This window comes from Accipiter gentilis, chromosome 23 (assembly GCF_929443795.1).
Source record: "Accipiter gentilis chromosome 23, bAccGen1.1, whole genome shotgun sequence".
NCBI classification, from domain to species: Eukaryota; Metazoa; Chordata; class Aves; order Accipitriformes; family Accipitridae; genus Astur; species Astur gentilis.
The window spans coordinates 20,291,664-20,308,011 of NC_064902.1; the positions used below are offsets into that span (position 1 = coordinate 20,291,664).

At 45.0% G+C, this 16,348-nt stretch overlaps 1 protein-coding gene across 1 annotated transcript in view; it reads right to left on the minus strand.

Moving 5' to 3' along the window:
- Nucleotides 1–11,950: 11,950 nt before the first annotated feature.
- RYBP (RING1 and YY1 binding protein) overlaps nucleotides 11,951–16,348 on the minus strand; it is a 43,774-nt gene continuing 39,376 nt past the window's right edge. Inside the window, exon 5 of the mRNA XM_049827096.1 lies at nucleotides 11,951–12,573. Coding sequence (XP_049683053.1) covers nucleotides 12,321–12,573 — 253 coding nt within the window. The 3' untranslated portion in view covers nucleotides 11,951–12,320. The remainder of the gene's footprint in view (nucleotides 12,574–16,348) is intronic.

The window sequence follows — 16,348 nt, forward strand, 5'->3', positions numbered from 1 at the left end:
AGCATGTCTGCTGCACGTTTATTTATTTATTTGGGGGCTGATTGATTTAAAGACTCCCTTTTGCCCGAGCAGCAGCATGGCACAATAATTCACTTGATCTCCAATTTATATTTCATGTTCAAATGAAGCATGATGCTTCTGCCCAGCACAAGACTAAGCTGTATAGGGCAATACCATCCTCGGCAGCTTCAGAGAACCTGGGCATGTACCGAAGTAAAAGCTGAGGCTGCAGAAGGGAGTAAGAACAAGATAAAAGCCCTGTTAAGCATCCAGACCGGCACAGCCAGGTCCACAAACCAAAACGGGGACTCACGGATCCCAGTCCCTATTCGTCCCCTTGCACGATGCTCAGTCCTGTGTTTTCCCAGTCAGGCTGTGTTTTCCAGCCAGGGTCCATCCCATCTCACCCTCTTCCCAAAAGTCTCCCCTCACCCCAGGGCTCCAACAGCAATCCAGAGGTCAGCGATGTCCAGCCCTGAGCTCTCCAGCCTTTTTGGGATGTTCTGCTGGAAGGTTTCAAGCCTTTTGCAGCTCAGCAGGAGAGAGCACGAGGGCTAAGTCATCCCCCACAACACCTACAATTTTGGCCCTGGTGGGCCATAGATTTCCTATTTGACCTTACGCCAACTACCCCAGCAGCTCTGGCTGCGGCGGGTGAGGTAATTGCACCTAATTAAGTCCCTCTGCGTTTCTGTCTCCCATATGGGGAAAGGATCAAAGCGCTCCCCACCGTACTGCAAAGCCGAGCGGGGCCCCACAAAGGGTGAGACAAGAGGGGTCTCCTGGGCTGGGGGGGGGGGGGGGCTGTCAGCCAGAGACCCCCCACTTTCCCCCTGCCAGCATCGCCCTTCCCCTGCGGTCCCTCAGAGACGTCCCCAGGTACTTGTGGCTCCAAGCAGAGAGACAGGACCCTGGGAATCCCATGGGAGAAATGGCCAGCAGTGACCCCCCCACACCATGTCCCATCACCCACAGGGTGCCAGGGGCTACAGGCACCTCCGGGCGCTTTGCTACCACACTGGTGATATGAAAAATAGATATAAACTATTTCAAATGTTTCTCCCTCCTTTTTACAGAAATTGTTACATGGAGCAGAGTTAAGATCTGCTATTCTCTGCTCTGCTTCCCACTTGGAAATACCTTCTAGAATTTAAGGAGGATAAAAATAATAGCATTCAACGGGAATAGGAGTGAGCTTTTCAGAAGGTGCCGTAATCACACAAAGCCAGAGCCCAAGCCCTTAGCCACTGTGAATAGCACTGCCAGTTGATCGCCTTCAAAGCGTTGTTGAATAAGGTCTTAGCCTCATAATTTAAGGGGATGAAGTCCTTCCTAAGGTTGTGAAGATTTGGGCTTTCCAGATCTATTATTTTATATTAACTTCTCCTGGACAGCCTAATTAGACAAGGGGGCAAGGGCTGTCTCCTCCTTCCCCCGTTATTCGGGGCCCTTTCTCCTCCCAGAAGAGATTTTATTTGTGCTGCACAAAAGATTTATCAACTGCCTTTATAGCCCTCCCTGCACTAAATCACACTCCTAATGGATAGCCTGAGGTAAGAGCACCACTGTTTATTTTATTATTTTTTTTAATCCATTGAATAGCACGGTTACATGCACACGGAGCTGGCAGGCTGAGCTCTGCCTCCCCCTCCTCTCCAGACAGCATGGTTTTAAGACTCCCAAGCGGTGTTACTTGCTCTGGCCAAAATCACAAGACGCAGCTCGTGAAAGCCTCAGCGGGAGCATCTCAAGGTCCAAACACTCATGACAGCCCAGGGATGGCTGGAGCGGAGAGGCAGCGTTCCCTGCTCACCTTCTGCTTTGGCGGGGGGAATTCACAGGGGTGTTACCAGCTCCGGGCTCCCAAGCCTCTGTCGCCGCAGCAACAGATGAACTCCGTCTTTCCCAGCGACTCCGAAATCATCCCAATGCAGAGGTTAAGTTAAAAAAACTCCACCATTTACCCCAGCCCAGATGTTAAGAGTATTGTTGTTAGTGCCAGATAAAGGTGAGAAAAAAAACCCCTAACCCTCACTTAAATCCAGTGATATTTGAGGTCTGCTCCACTATCCCAGCTTTCAGGAACGCCAACGCCCTTTTGGCAAATCCAGCTTGCAGGAGAACCCTTTAAGCACCAGAAGAGTCATTAATTCACTACAAATAAGCTGTTAATCTGCTGTTGGGAAAACATCTCCCGTTGTCCAGCAGGGCAAGGTGCAGGCCCCCTTCTTCCACAGAGACTCCTAACCCTGTGTAAAATACAACAGTCAACACATCAGCAAGAATAACTCGAGTGACTTGTTACAGGCTTTTCCCAAGACTAGGAGCGCTGCTGGTCCAGCTTCTCCTGGTTTCAGCCAGGAGAGCAGAGCTCTGGGAGCTGCATGTCCTGCTCCTTCCAGCTCCCGCTCCTCAGCCGGTGTACGGATTTGGGGTGGAAAGGGGCCACTCCGCTGCAGTCCTTCGGATAAAAAACTTTTCTCCACTGGTTACAGCTGTCTGGCAGAGCACGGTGAGCCCACGACACCCAGCTCAGGGGAATCATCAGCTCTACGAGAGCGCGTGTCAGTCGTCACGGCTCTCATCAGCATCCGTGCACGCTGCCCAGCCAGTCCTGACCCCCCTGGTACCGCAGCCTGCGCATCCCCCAGCCGCTGCACAGGCAGGGGAATCACGGAGTCACCACCCAGTTGTTCCAACTCATCTCCTTTAACTCAATCTTTTGATTGATGAAGTCTTTTGGCATATCAATCTGTGGGTTTTATAACTTCGCACAGAAGGAAAATGACGATTGGCATCTCTAATAGGACTTGCAAGAGGATAGATGGGCCCAAAAGCATAGCTGGTCCTGCCCGGTATGACAAATCGACGCAGAAAACAAGCGTAAAGGTTGGCAAATCTGTTGGCGAGGGGTGGCCATCTCCCCAAGCCTGCTCCGTGATTGCCGGAGCAACGCTGCAGCAGGGAGCTGCCGAATTCAGGCTCCTCTCCTGCCGCTTCAGAAGGTGCCCTGCTCGTGCTGCAAAGGCCAAGGGGACGGCAGACCCTCCTGGGAGCTGGAGAAGGTGGAGGCAGCCAAAAAAGACAGCAGCCAGGGCTGAGTCAGAGCCACCAGCCTGCACGCAATTCCCAAAACCTGGCACACACCCGGCAACCTCGCTGTGCACCCGCCTCTCTGGCTTTTTTTCCCCGCTCTGAGCATCGTCACAATTTCGGAGCGTTTGCAGTCAGGGGAGTTTCCCATCACTCATTTTTCCCGTGCCATTGTACTGCAGCGACTCCCAATGAGAAGAACACTGTCGGAGGCTGTCACACACCCATCGCACCCCACGTTGCGGCAACAATTCAACCCCTCAGGAATCGCCATATTCCTTTTCCAGGGAGCGTTTCTGCAGCTCCAGTCCACATTTTCCTTCCTTAACTTCGCACCAACAAAACTTCGGTTGAATAAGGAGAACAATAGGAGCAGCTAAATACATTTCCATCCCCTGCGTCTCCTGGTAGCAAGCACAAATCCTGGGCTTGCAGGGATGCTGCCAGGCTTTTCACCGGTTCTCTGCTATCAGGTTCGTTAATGTCTGGATGCAGCCCTAGCCCTCAGCCAAAGTCTCAACGTCTCACAAAGGCTGTGCAGAGAGATTTGGAGATTGCAGAGGATTCTCCCTGCTGGGAATGAAGATCAGGGACATGTGCATGTGAGAAACATTGAAAGATACAAGTCGTTTGCTCCTGGGCACAGGTACTCACTGGGCTTTCCCCGGCTGCGGGGCAGCTTCTCCGTCCAGGCTCCGCGAGCCTCTTCCAACAGCCATTGGGAAGTTTGAGGCTGACGGACATCTCTTCAAATCTGGGAAAAAATCTGGATGTGTAAATAAATTGACCCTCCCAGCGAGCAGCATCAGCCTCAAGCGCTAACCAGGTTCCTCCTGCCGCTCCGTAATTTTGTCTCTCTTGGATCAGAAGCAAATGAGTTTAATGGAAAGCTATGTTTTTCTTGCCCTTTCTTCATCTTAGTTTTATAAACCCCTTTGGGAAGTAAAGCATATGAACGGAGGGAGACAGCCTACTTGCTGCTGAAGTCAATTTGCAGAGTAAGACAGCAATAACCACCTAAAAGAGGTGGGAGAGATTGTTGGCCCTGTATATACTTGGCTCATGCTGGTGATTCCTCAAGAGAGTCAAAAGAGAGTAAACCCCTATTACAGACAACTTTTGACAAGTCACGCTTTTAAACTTCACCACATCTTTAGCCTGTCACATAGAATATCACTACAACCTATGTAAAATCCAGCATATATGTATATTTAAGATTATATATTACAGATTACATGTATTAGGTATTAATTTCTGGGTGAAGGCAGAATTAAAATCTCAGTGTCTCTCCTGTTTCTCTACACTATTCTGAGCTTTAATCCCTCCTAAAATACAAATACAAACATGGAAAACGCCTCCTGCCAACTCCATGCCAAACATCCCAGGCAACATGAATCATACAGCCCCGAGAGCACAGCCTGAGAAGGAACAAAAATCAGCTTTATTCATTCCCATTCTTCTTACCTGGGCAACCACGTGCTCTTTCTGCAGCGTGCCAGCTTCCTCCTGCTCACGGCGGTATTTTGTACCCAAATTCAGCTCCCAAACTTGTTTTTTCTAACACTTGAGAGCAACTTAGAGCAGCTTAAACACTTCAGACCTCCTCCCTCCAACTCCAGCCAGCTCCAGTAGCTGTGGCCAATTAATACTTCCTAAAAGCTTTTGATGTGCTGTTATCAAGTGTGTATTACACTAGGAATTTCATGGTATTTAAGTGAATGTTACCGGCATTACAGGCTTTGAACGCCTCTGCCTCACCTGCTGGCAGGAGGAAGGGAGGATTGCCAAAGCAGGGGAGGCAGAGCAACGGGGATTCTCACACCGTAACTTCCGAGGAGTTACTGTGCAGTTTATGTCCTTCTCAGAATGGTTTTGGAGAAGAGGCGATGTGCATGCTGGAACGGCCTCTCAAGTACGTCGGAACAGTTTTGACAACTCCCAATGCTGAAAAAAAGGAAGTTGGAAAAAGTTAGAGATGTTAGAAAGTCAGGAAACATTCAAGATCCTGGAAATAATAAATAGTCATGGTAGAGAGCAATTCCTCTCCCTCTCTTTTTTTTGTTCTTTTTTTTTTTTTTATGGAGACATAGAGAACAAAGAAGTATTTGTTTCTTGATTCCTCATCTAGGAAGCATAACTGGCTCGTGCCTTCTGTGTTTCCTGCGCAGCCAGGGCTGCCAGATCATTTACTGCTCCGCAAAGAGCGATCCCTGTTTGAGGAGCAACAGGGGACTTCAGGCAAGTACTGAGAGATTTGCAGTATGACAAGACCTGGCTGCAGGAAGACACTATTTTCTAGCGTCAGTATTAATATTAGGTGAAGACCAGAGTTAGGCATGGAGTGCTTTTCATTGTTATAGTCTTCCATGCCATAGGAAAGTTCTGCAAGTGGGATAATGGCGCTGGTGTGGCTTGAAAAGCTTTGATTAGGAATTTCTGAAACAGCCTTTTGATGTTATTGGCGATTTCTGCATGCAGCTTTTGCTTTGCTGGGACACTTAAATCAGCAACGAGAAAACACTGCTGAAGTTTCCGACGTCTTCCTATTAGACGGGTTCAGCTGGGATCAGCGTTAGCCTCAACCCTGTCTGGAAAAGGGCTCTGTACAAATACCAGGCAATCAGCCCTCAAGGTGGAAAACAGCAAACAAGCTTCACTGCCCCTACTGAGAGCTAGAGCAAAAAGACAAGCAAGACTTATGCACGTAAATATTCCAGAAAGTAACAGCTGAGAAAAAGAAAGGCAGAAAAGACCTGACATTTCCCTGTCCTTATTACAACTACAAAAGCCGTGAAGGAGTGCAGGTGTTGCAAATTGCGGCCATGCTCCCTCTTCCTTCCAGATCCTGCTGGTTTTCCACAAGCGATCAGGACATACCGGCTCCTCTGTGGCTCCCGGTCCTCCCTTTGAAAGGCTTTAAGCCACGCTCAGGCTCCCTGCTCAAGAGTTTGCACAGCCACGGCGTCTGCCCCACGAAACCCAGGCTGCCGGGGAGCATCGGGGTTTAAGAAAATAGTAAATGCATTAAATGCAGTCTCTACCATGCTTGTGTACTTAATTTTCTTTTTTTTTTTTTCTTTTTGGGGGGGTGGGGGGTGGAGGGAAAGAAGGGCAGGGAAAAAGAAGAAAAAAGGTCTGCGAAACAAGGATTCATGTGGGGAGACCTTTATATTAGTTTTTTAGGGGTTTGGTGGGGTTTTGTTTGGGGTTTTATTTTTACTTTTCAGCTTGTGAATCACAAGTGAAGTTTCACAGCTCTGCTCCCTTTGAAGTACTGCAGATTCAGGTTTACATTTCAACAACTCATTACACGGGGCTGCAGACACTTGCCTGAAGTCGAACATTTACACCCTGGAGGAGCACACTGCATCCCTTTCCTGCAGTAAGTGGTACCCAGTTTTCCAGCCAGGTTTTTGGGGGTTGGGTTTTTTTTTGGTCATGCAAACAAGGAAAGACAGGCAGTAGCTCTGCGATCACAAATGCAATTTCTTCTTGATGGAGCTGCCTCCATGAGATGGGAAGGAGTTTGCTCGCAGTCGGGATCCAAACACAAGCCCTGTCTCGGGGCACTTTGCTGACTCAGCACAACACTTGGCAGTCGCATTCCCATGGGATACAGCTGGACCAGGGCAGCCGTTCGTCACATCTGTCGTGTCTTTTGCAGACAACTTTTTGCTTCGGCCCCTGGAAACTCCCATTGCGACTTAAATGCAATAAAACGCTGCCGGTCATAGACAGCTCATCACTGCGAGGGCTGCGTGTCTGGTGGGTAAGGAACAGGCACAGCCGTGCCGTGGGTTCCTAAAGCTCCTTCCAGACCGCAGGGTGTTAGCATCTTCTCGTTTTAATCGCCCCCAAACTGCTGTGTGAAGGAGGTATGTCCAGATTTAACTAAAAATAGTTTAAAAAATTAGCTGACATGAGCCTTACAGCGGAGAGGGTTTTTTCTTCTCTCTCTCAGTTACGTGAGTGGGTGCTGATTTTTATAACGTCTATAAGTCTTAGAACAATTGACTGTTTGGCTCAGAAATAAGTTTACAAAGCCCTAAAGAGCCATGAACTAGAGCTCCCCAACCCCAGCTCCCCAGCTCCTTCTGTACTGCCTATAGGTACCAAACGCAAACTTTCCAACACAAGTCCAGTACATACCTTGAAGCAGCCCCGGGTGCCGTTATCCCTGCAGCCTTCGTCCTCCTTCCTCCACAGCTCCAGCACCGAACGTGGCTCTTGGCTCACGTGGCTCCAAGGGATGGGATTTCCAGGAGACCGGTCAACCAAAATCCCAGTGGAGCGGTAAGTGGGCAAGCTCGGCGGGTACCAGCGCTGCCACAAAAATAGTCGCTGGCTCCATTCAAGCCTCCACCTGGTGATGAAGGAGGCGGATTGCTGATGAAGACCATCGTCTCCGCTCCCCCCCAGCTCTTGCTGCTTTGTCCCGGCAGCTGCTCCGGCACCTTCGGCTGGTTGCAGGTTGAGGACCGGGGCCATACGCTCTTCGAGGCAAGGAGTGTTTCTCTACTCACTCGTCCGGCATGCCAAGCAAGTGCTTTTCGGGTCTGTAGAACAACCACTACCTTTCCTGTTTCTTCTTATTCTTGGCACAAAGAATTTTGAATCATTTCCCACTGAGGTTAAAAGCATTTAAGAGTCTGTTTGCACAGTGGTTTTTTTAAAGCGACCTCTAGTTGTAACACACGCTTCCCCTAGCATACACGAAAATATCCAAACGGCCTTTAGTTTAGGAACCGTCCTCATATTCCTGAGAAAAAGCTCTAGAGCAAGATTTTTTTTTTTTTCCCCTTTGCATTTTACCTGCTGCTTGGTTTTCAAATTTCAACTTCATATTTGAACAGTTACATCACACATTGCCCATCTCAGGTGGGGGGAGAAATATGAACTAGAAAGAGCACAGTAATTCACAACACTTTGTTTCCTAGGCAGAGGACCAAAATACTGCTTGCAAAATACCAGTATTTCTATGCTACAAAACTACAATTAGGCTCTCAATTAAATTTTATTAATTTTACTCATGGGAGTTTGTTAGCACAAGACAGCCGAAGGAACTCCCAAGGGCTCTCGCTAAAATCCTCTGCACTAAGCCTTGCCATTTCTGCAGCTATACAAAGGGGAAAAGTGAGTATTTTGAAGTACCAGAACCCAAATTCTGCAGACACATCCGCCACAAACTCTCTGTACATCGTTAGTCCCAGGGAACAAGCTGGATTTGCTCACTTGACTGAAGTTTTCTGTGTGCACAACCCTGTGTCTGCAGAAGTGGGGTGCTCAAGCAGTGGCTTACGGACAAGACGTACAGACTGGCAAACTGCTTCAACAACAGGATTCTTCGCTTTTTCTGAATGCTGGCATCTCCCAAAAAAGAGAGCTTTCAGATTTAATTAAATTTTACTATTTTATTTGTGAAAAAACTACAAGCAGAATTCATAAATAGACATTTCTATTTAAAGCAGGAAAATGATAAAGTGGCTTCTAATAACAGTCGTGCACATGCCAGTAACAGGAATATATTAACATCTTTTATTTGCTAGACAAAGAGCAGTGTCCAATATAAATTTCCCAAAAACATTTAAGACCTGTGAATTTCTGACCAGTTCACAAAACCACCATTGACACTTTAGCATGAAGATTAAAACAAACCTAACAGGACTGTCAGCTCTAAAGACTTTACAGAGCGGAAAAACTTTCAAAAGCGTTATACAAGCTGTCTTTCTGGGCAAATGAAAAATATAGCTCGTATAATACATTAACATAAAAATCCACAAGATAAGATTATGTTTTGACATACTTAAACAAGCATTCTATATTTGTCTCCAACAAACAAAGCTAAGGAAATAATGTAACCATCTTTACACAGTAAATTAAGGTTACAAGTCATACACAAGAACAGAACTGCTTGCGCATTAAAAACTGTTCAGCTCCATTGTCATACTCTAAATGTTGGCTCTTAAAACCATTCGGTTACATACAAGCAAAGGTTATTATATAGTCAGCAATTAATAAATTTTCAATAATTTAAGTTTATGGTAGAGCTTAAAAAAGTAGACTGAGAATGATCTTGGTAAGGCAGGTGAAAACATCTCAGTGGAAATAAACTCACGGAAGCTGCTGCCAAATTTTCAATCTGTCCAATTTGAAACAAGCAAAGTGTTCCAATTAAAATAAATAGCCTGGTGGTGTAAAATGCTGTCATTTTTCCTTTGCAGAACTACATCAAACTGAGCAAGTCAGGCAAGCTGTGTTGGTGTCTGTGTGTGTGTGTGTCTGTGTAAGAGTTGAAACTTCGCAAACGTAACACTGTGCTTTACTTACCTGCTTTCTGTGCCACTGAACACCATGAATCTGGTCCTTCCCCTACACTAGTGTTTTGGTTGGTTTGGTTCTTAAACACGCTCCCCACCAACAGCGGGATAACCCACGGACACCATGCGAAGGGAATCCCACCTGTGGACACATGCCGCGGGGATGCCAACTTCAGAAATTAAGTGTAAAAGCAAACGCTATCCTTCAAATCCACAACACAACAGCTACGGATGAGGCTGGGGAGGTTCAATGCTTAGCTAGCAATTTCTACTGAATGCAGAATTACAGGTCGCTTGTTCCAAAGAAATTTTCCCACTTATTTATAGCAAGCTACTTTATCAAGGAGGCACGGCCAGAGACAGATGTTACCGACTTTACCAGTAGCCATGAGTAGCTGGTCACAGCGTTAAAGCTTTTTCAACTGATCTACAGGTCCATTTTCACTTGAAAAAGAAGCAATTTCCTGGTACACACAATGCTTTTTTTTTTTTTTCTTTTTTGCACAAATTCCCAGATTCAACGAAGAAGGCAAGCGCACGGTTTGACTTGAAGCACCAGAATTAGCCCCACCGAAGCCAGAGGGACTCAGACCTCGCTCACATTCTTCGCTGGATCACGGCCGAGATGCACGCAAGCCTAATTGATAATGGATCATTTATAAAGCAGTGCAAAATATACAAGTTCAGGGGCATCTTCAAAAAATCTCTCTTAAAAAATTATTCCAATACATTTCAGTAAAATAAATAAATATGGCTGACCAGTTTACCCTCCCTGAGACCCTTAAAGGAATAGTAAAAACTGGAAAAAGGAATGTCTTTGCAATATCCCACTAATGTTAAAATGTGGATTGAGAAATTCATAGTATTTAAAACTATGTATAATAAATTGTCTTGATGCTCATAGGAAGCATCTGGTTTCCTTTGGTTCTTTAATAAATACTTTAAAAATGCTTAAAAAGGTAAATACAGCCTATACTGTGAATATAAGCAGAATTAAGTTGGGGTGCCCACGTTAACGTATTCGGAATAAAACCACTGCTGCAAAGGCACTGCCACTGCACATACCTTCGAGCAAGGGTTGCAATGGATCCCTTACACATTTCTGTCGCCAGTGTGAAAGGAACCTACGTCTGCTACTCAAAACCACACAGATTTTAAAAGAAATCTTAAATCAGTTGCCTCCACAAAGAGAAGTTACTCTTGCTAAGCAAATAATTCACAATACAACAAGCTGGCACAAAGTTGTTAAAATGTGGCCCTCTTTCATCATGCCCAAAAAGTTATGCATTTGATGTCAAATGAAGCCACAGCCTCTGCGCCCGAAATTACTGCAAAGCACCCTGGGGCCACTAAATAAAGATGAAAAGCCAAAGAGGTTTGGGTTTTGTTTGTTTGGTTTTTTTTTTAAAAAAGTTTTGTTCTACCTCTTCAGCCTAGTGTTTTAGCAGGATAATGCATGGAAGGTAAACTGTAAAGTAACACTAACAGGCCAGGAAAAGAAATTACAGTCTGAATAGCTTTAGAGCAAGAACGAAGGAGATGCTGGTCACGAGCATGAGCCACGCGCGTCGCTCACTTGCCAGCAGGAAAGCTTTTCCCTACTTTTGCTCCCACAGCAGGAGACCCAGAAGCGCCCAAACGCTGACAAGCCCAACGTTATCACTGGACAAAGTGCTGTTCGGAAACCACTCCTGGGCTACGGATGGACTTCAAGGAGAAGAGCCACCCCAACAGCACGGACGGGACAGACGGAAGGGGGCTGACGACCGACCCACGTGCCGCCGGCTGGAACAAGCACCGGCTTATTCCCTCAACCCGCGATCGCTCCCAGCCCTACGGCTCCCTGCTGCCTTCCAACCCAAAGCAAACCACTCCAGTTCTAAAGGTACCTCGGTCACTGGTTGCAGGTGGATGAAGTTCATTAAATCTAAGAACACCCAACATCTGTGGGATTGGCTATGCACGACATAGCGATGCTCATGTTACCAAAATACACGAATCCGTGGCATGCCAACACCAGTCTGGTTGTGAAGGCTTACGCTCCAGCTGGGCACGAACTGGCACATCACTGATCTGAGTTACCCTACTGGAAATACAAGCTACCTGGAGCAATCTTTTCTCATTTCAGATCCCAAGCTATAAAAATCAAAACCGTGTGTCCAGTACGTTTTAGCCATTGCTTAGGGAAGAAACGGGGAAGGAACGATAGAGAGAACGGGTCCCATCCAGGTTCGAACCTTCAGGAACACTTTTCACCTAAGACCAGTTCCATTTCAGTTTCAGTACTTTCACAGAAGGGGACTGTCCCAGATCTTGAACTGTTCGATTTTTTTTTTTTTTTTTTTTCACTTCACAGTGTTTCAAGCACCAGCGTTTCCATGTATTGGTTTCAAATAACCCTTTATATATATTTATTTATATATATATTTATATATAATTTATATCAAAACTGATAGTACACAGTATAACTGGAAGAAGAACTGAACTTAAAAAGGATATGTTGAAAGAGGATGGAGTTTGTGAATGCAATAAATAAAGCCCCCTTCCCTCCCCACCCACTCCCTACCCCAAAACAAAAAGTTGTAATGTTCATGGAAAATTGTGCACAGCAGATATTATAAAAAAGTAGATTCAGGAGCACATCCAATTATAAATGATTGTTAGGAAAATCATATAAAACAATGGAATACATAAAAGTGTCAAGAGTAATCGTTAGGGTGAGAAATTCCTTGGTGGCCAAATGCCCACGGCAAGCAGAAATTATCCTGGTTGCATCAGTAAGAGGTCGATGTCCGAGAAAGTGTGTGTTCAAGCACAGAAGAGGCTCTCCAGGATTTGAACAGCATGGGCAGGTGGAGTGTTTGAATTTCATACCCTGATTCATAGTTTCCACAACTCCATGTGCAATTTTCAGAAAGATTCGTCGTTGACTGCCGACATGTCCCCCTTTGGCGTGGAGGAACGGGACGAGCCCTTGTCTGTGCTCTCAGAGCCCGAGCTGCTCTGATTCTGTTGTTCTGATCCTGCACTGGAGGTCACTGTAGAAGACGACGTGGAAGAGGAGCGAGTCTTTTCTTTAAAGTCTGTGATGATTACTGTGACATTTCCCACTGTGACTGCCAGCTGCTGTGCGGTACTTCTGTCCACATTTTTCAGTCTGGGTCTAAAATAAATGAGAAAACATTTATAAAAAGGGTGAAAATAAATGAGAAAGGAAAAGCTTATTAGAAAAAGCCTTGGACAACAAACTCGGTGTGACTTGTCCTCCGCTCGCCTGCGCAGATGGCAATAACTGGGAGGAGAACCTAGGCAGCAGAGTACTGCACAGCGGAGGACGAAGGTTTGACCTTCTGCTCCCTGTGACAGCTCGGGCTGTGAGGGCTGCAGCAGCATGCTCAGCCCCAGAGGAAAGACCTGTCTTGCAGAGCTCTGCAAAGGGTGCTCTGCTGTAGACTTATCCCTAATCCAATTCTGCCAGAAAGGAGGACACTACAGCAGAGCCAAGGGGACAGGAGCCAAAAAGACCAAAGGATCTCCTCCCCAAGGGGCAGATGAAAGAGTTCTCTTATCTAAATTCACCATCTCATCATGTGCCCTGATGTTATGAGACAAGGCTGTGACTCTGCAATACAAAACCACATGAAAGCATTTGACCACGGCTCTTTCATTCCCATATTGGAACTCTGCAGCTGCAAACAACACAGGCACTGGGACAACTTGGCTTCTCTTTCAACTGCTTTGAGCTTATACAAATCAGATGCCCAATCAGCCCATGTATAAAATCGCTCAAAATGTTCCCTCTGGAACCAAGGCTATTGTAAATAAAATCCAGAATGTACAACAGTATTTCTTGCAGCTAGCACTTTTGGTTAGGGGAAGAAAAAAAATAAGAAGAAAAAAATCAAAATCATCAGAAAAGAACACACTGGTATTTATAGCTCAGGATTATCTCAGTAATTTGCATGCTGTGCTATCATTCAATTAGTAATGTAGCTAATAAGGGTCTAGACTCTAGGAAGCTGACATTCATGCACATTTCAGGGGCTGGTCCAAAGCTCTGATACAACAAACCTTGGACACTCCTCCAGCTACCAGCGAATTCTAAGTCAGCTGCAGCAACTGCTGCAATTTACAGCTTTTGCTCCTAATTAAGGGTCAGGCTTAAGCAGCAGAATATTCCCAACAGGGAAATTAAAAAGGAGAGTTTATACATCAGTGAAAAGTAGCTTGCTGAGAACTGCCTTATTCCAAGGGATGGAGGGAAGGTTAGTTTACTTTGGGATCAAGCTCCAGCTTTTAAACCAATCTGCCTTTCCTCCTCCTCGTCTGCAGCATGCTAGGCTAGTGCGGTCAAAATGAAAAAAAGAGGAAATTAAGTCAACTTTGTATTTGCCATGCATACTCAATGGCTTGCAGTGGTAACTTAACAAGGGGAAAGTCCTTAAGTAGTAGTTATCCAAATGGTATTCTAGAACTACACAGGAGAAAGTATTGAGGACGGCTGTACAGCTTCAAAAATAGAACAAATGCATTTCTGCAAACTTCCTTACCAAAAATGAAGTTACTCCACCAAAAATAGTATTTTGATATCTAACCTAGGAAGCTGCTTCAATTTTTAACAAGTACCACAGGAAAAGCATTTCTAATAGATAGAAAATACAATTAAAAACCTGCTGCATTGGGATAACAGTCAGTAAGACCTCCTACTTGAAACAGCCCCTTCGTTTACCGACTAGCCTATTCAAATCCATAGCTGTGCTCAGTGAATTCCCACAACAGTGAGACACACATGCCCACGCATATGCGTTGTACATACGTGCTTGCAGAAGTTGGCAAATTCAATGCGTAACCACAGGCTAGATTAAATGATGTCACCTTGTTTGTGGGTAACAAGAAAGGCCAGCTAGCTCAGCAAGTTTTGGGGTTTCCGTCAGCTTTCAGATAGCGTCTCGGCAGATGCAGGCTGCGCCCAAAGCATCAGCGGCAAACACAACAGCAAGCGTTCCCGGAAGCATAGTACGCGTACGTATTTTCCTCCCTAAGCCCCGAGTTCCTCTAGGAAACCCAGTTCTTCCTGTAATTTGCCTGGGTCATTTGTTTTCTCTTGTACTCAGAAACAGCCAAAAAAATGCTGGCCCAGATACTGAAACAGACCTTACTGCCTCCACCTTTCTACAGGGTTGAACATGCACTCCTGCTACTGCTCGTCAAAAAAGTCATATCTGGCGGGGTGGGGAATATTAAAAAAATTTTAAAAGAGTTCATATGGGCCTAAGCTGCACTACGTTCTGCCCAGGAAAAACTCAGTAACCTTAGATATAAGCCATGCACCAAGCACCTGAATGAAACTGCCCATACATCTTTAAGTGCCATGACAAATTAACATGGAGGGAAGCAGGGCCAAGGTGCAGAATTTCTTCACAGTCCTGCTCACAAACACATTCTCTACATCAGTTTTAGAACTGAGCCCTCCAACCATTTCTGCAGGGTGTTTTAGGGGTCTCTCCTGTGCAAAAAGAGCTGATGAAGCACAGATGGAAACCTCCAGACAACCTCTTCAGCACATACATACAATTTTTGCTTCCTATAGACGGCAAAGGGGTTGGCCCACTCAAGTAATTTTGCAAAATTAAACACACTGATGCTTCAACATTTATAGCTAAATAAGAAATGTGTTTCAAAACAATCAATCTGAAAGTGCACAGGAAGTGCATGGAATAAATGAAGATGCTTTGTCAGAAACAGGCATGGTATCCAAGAAGTTCAAACAGTATTTCTTAAAAATCCAGAGATCCTTAACAGACAACTAACAAAAAACCAGTTAAGAAATCTGGGCATGAAAAAAATCTGCACAGATAACTTGTGACTCCGTAAAAATCAGATCCTTTAAAAAGACTTTTGACAGCACTCCTAAGGTCAGTGAATTCCAAGAAAAGTCCCACTAAACACTTAAGATAGTTTAAGAACTGAAAGAGATGATGTATCCCTTAAAAATATCCAGATAGACCTGATGCCATTAAGGATTAATTAGGAATGACAAAAGCTTGCCACAAAACATGGACTAAAAGACTCTGCAGTAGACAGAGCGACTCCTTCAAGGAGTAAAAACAATTATTTGATGTAATCTATCAATTTAATATTATGTCATTAGTCAAGTGCATCAAGTCTCCTGCATCCTAAATCTCAAAATAAGTACCATTTCAAAAAACAGGACAAAAAAATTTTGCAATGAAGCCATATTTCTCTAATCAAATCAGGAATGGACACTTTGATCTTTGGGGGCTGAGGAAGAGTTAACAGCAGTCCCCGCAAACAGCTCAGTCTTCTAGCATAGCAAATCTCACACTGCTTTCACTACAATCAAGTCAGTTACCGTGTAAAGGATATTCACTCTTATTAAACATATTCATGTTATTATTTAAGAACTTCAAGACAACAGTCTTCTGCAGTCATGTCTTGCCAACCTTAATGCTAACAGCAGTGCAAACCATATTTTCCACGTGCTTTACAACTGTTTGCAGCTAACGAATATTACTTCGGTTCATGTGGCTTCACTATAAAATACTTATTATGGCACATTTTAAAAAGAGATGCAATTCTTATATAGTCCGCACAGGCAAAGTGCCCAGTTGAATTCTGCCTCTTGTAGCTCTCTAAGCTCATTAATATAAAAACTGCTTTTTGATGCTGAATTTTTGATTTAAGAAATAAAGCACAAGGCACCGCTTAAAGAAAAAACACCCATGGAGTATCAGTATAGGCAAGACTAGGAATAAACCTCTCTCCATAAACAGCTACCCATTTGAAACTAGACAAACATGAAACCAACCATTCATGCTTTTTGTTGATAGCAAGATTCTAGCAAATCTGTTCATGCAGTCTTTTAATTCCCGTATACTTGGAAAATTATCTTCACAATTAGGGTGACAGAATTGCAG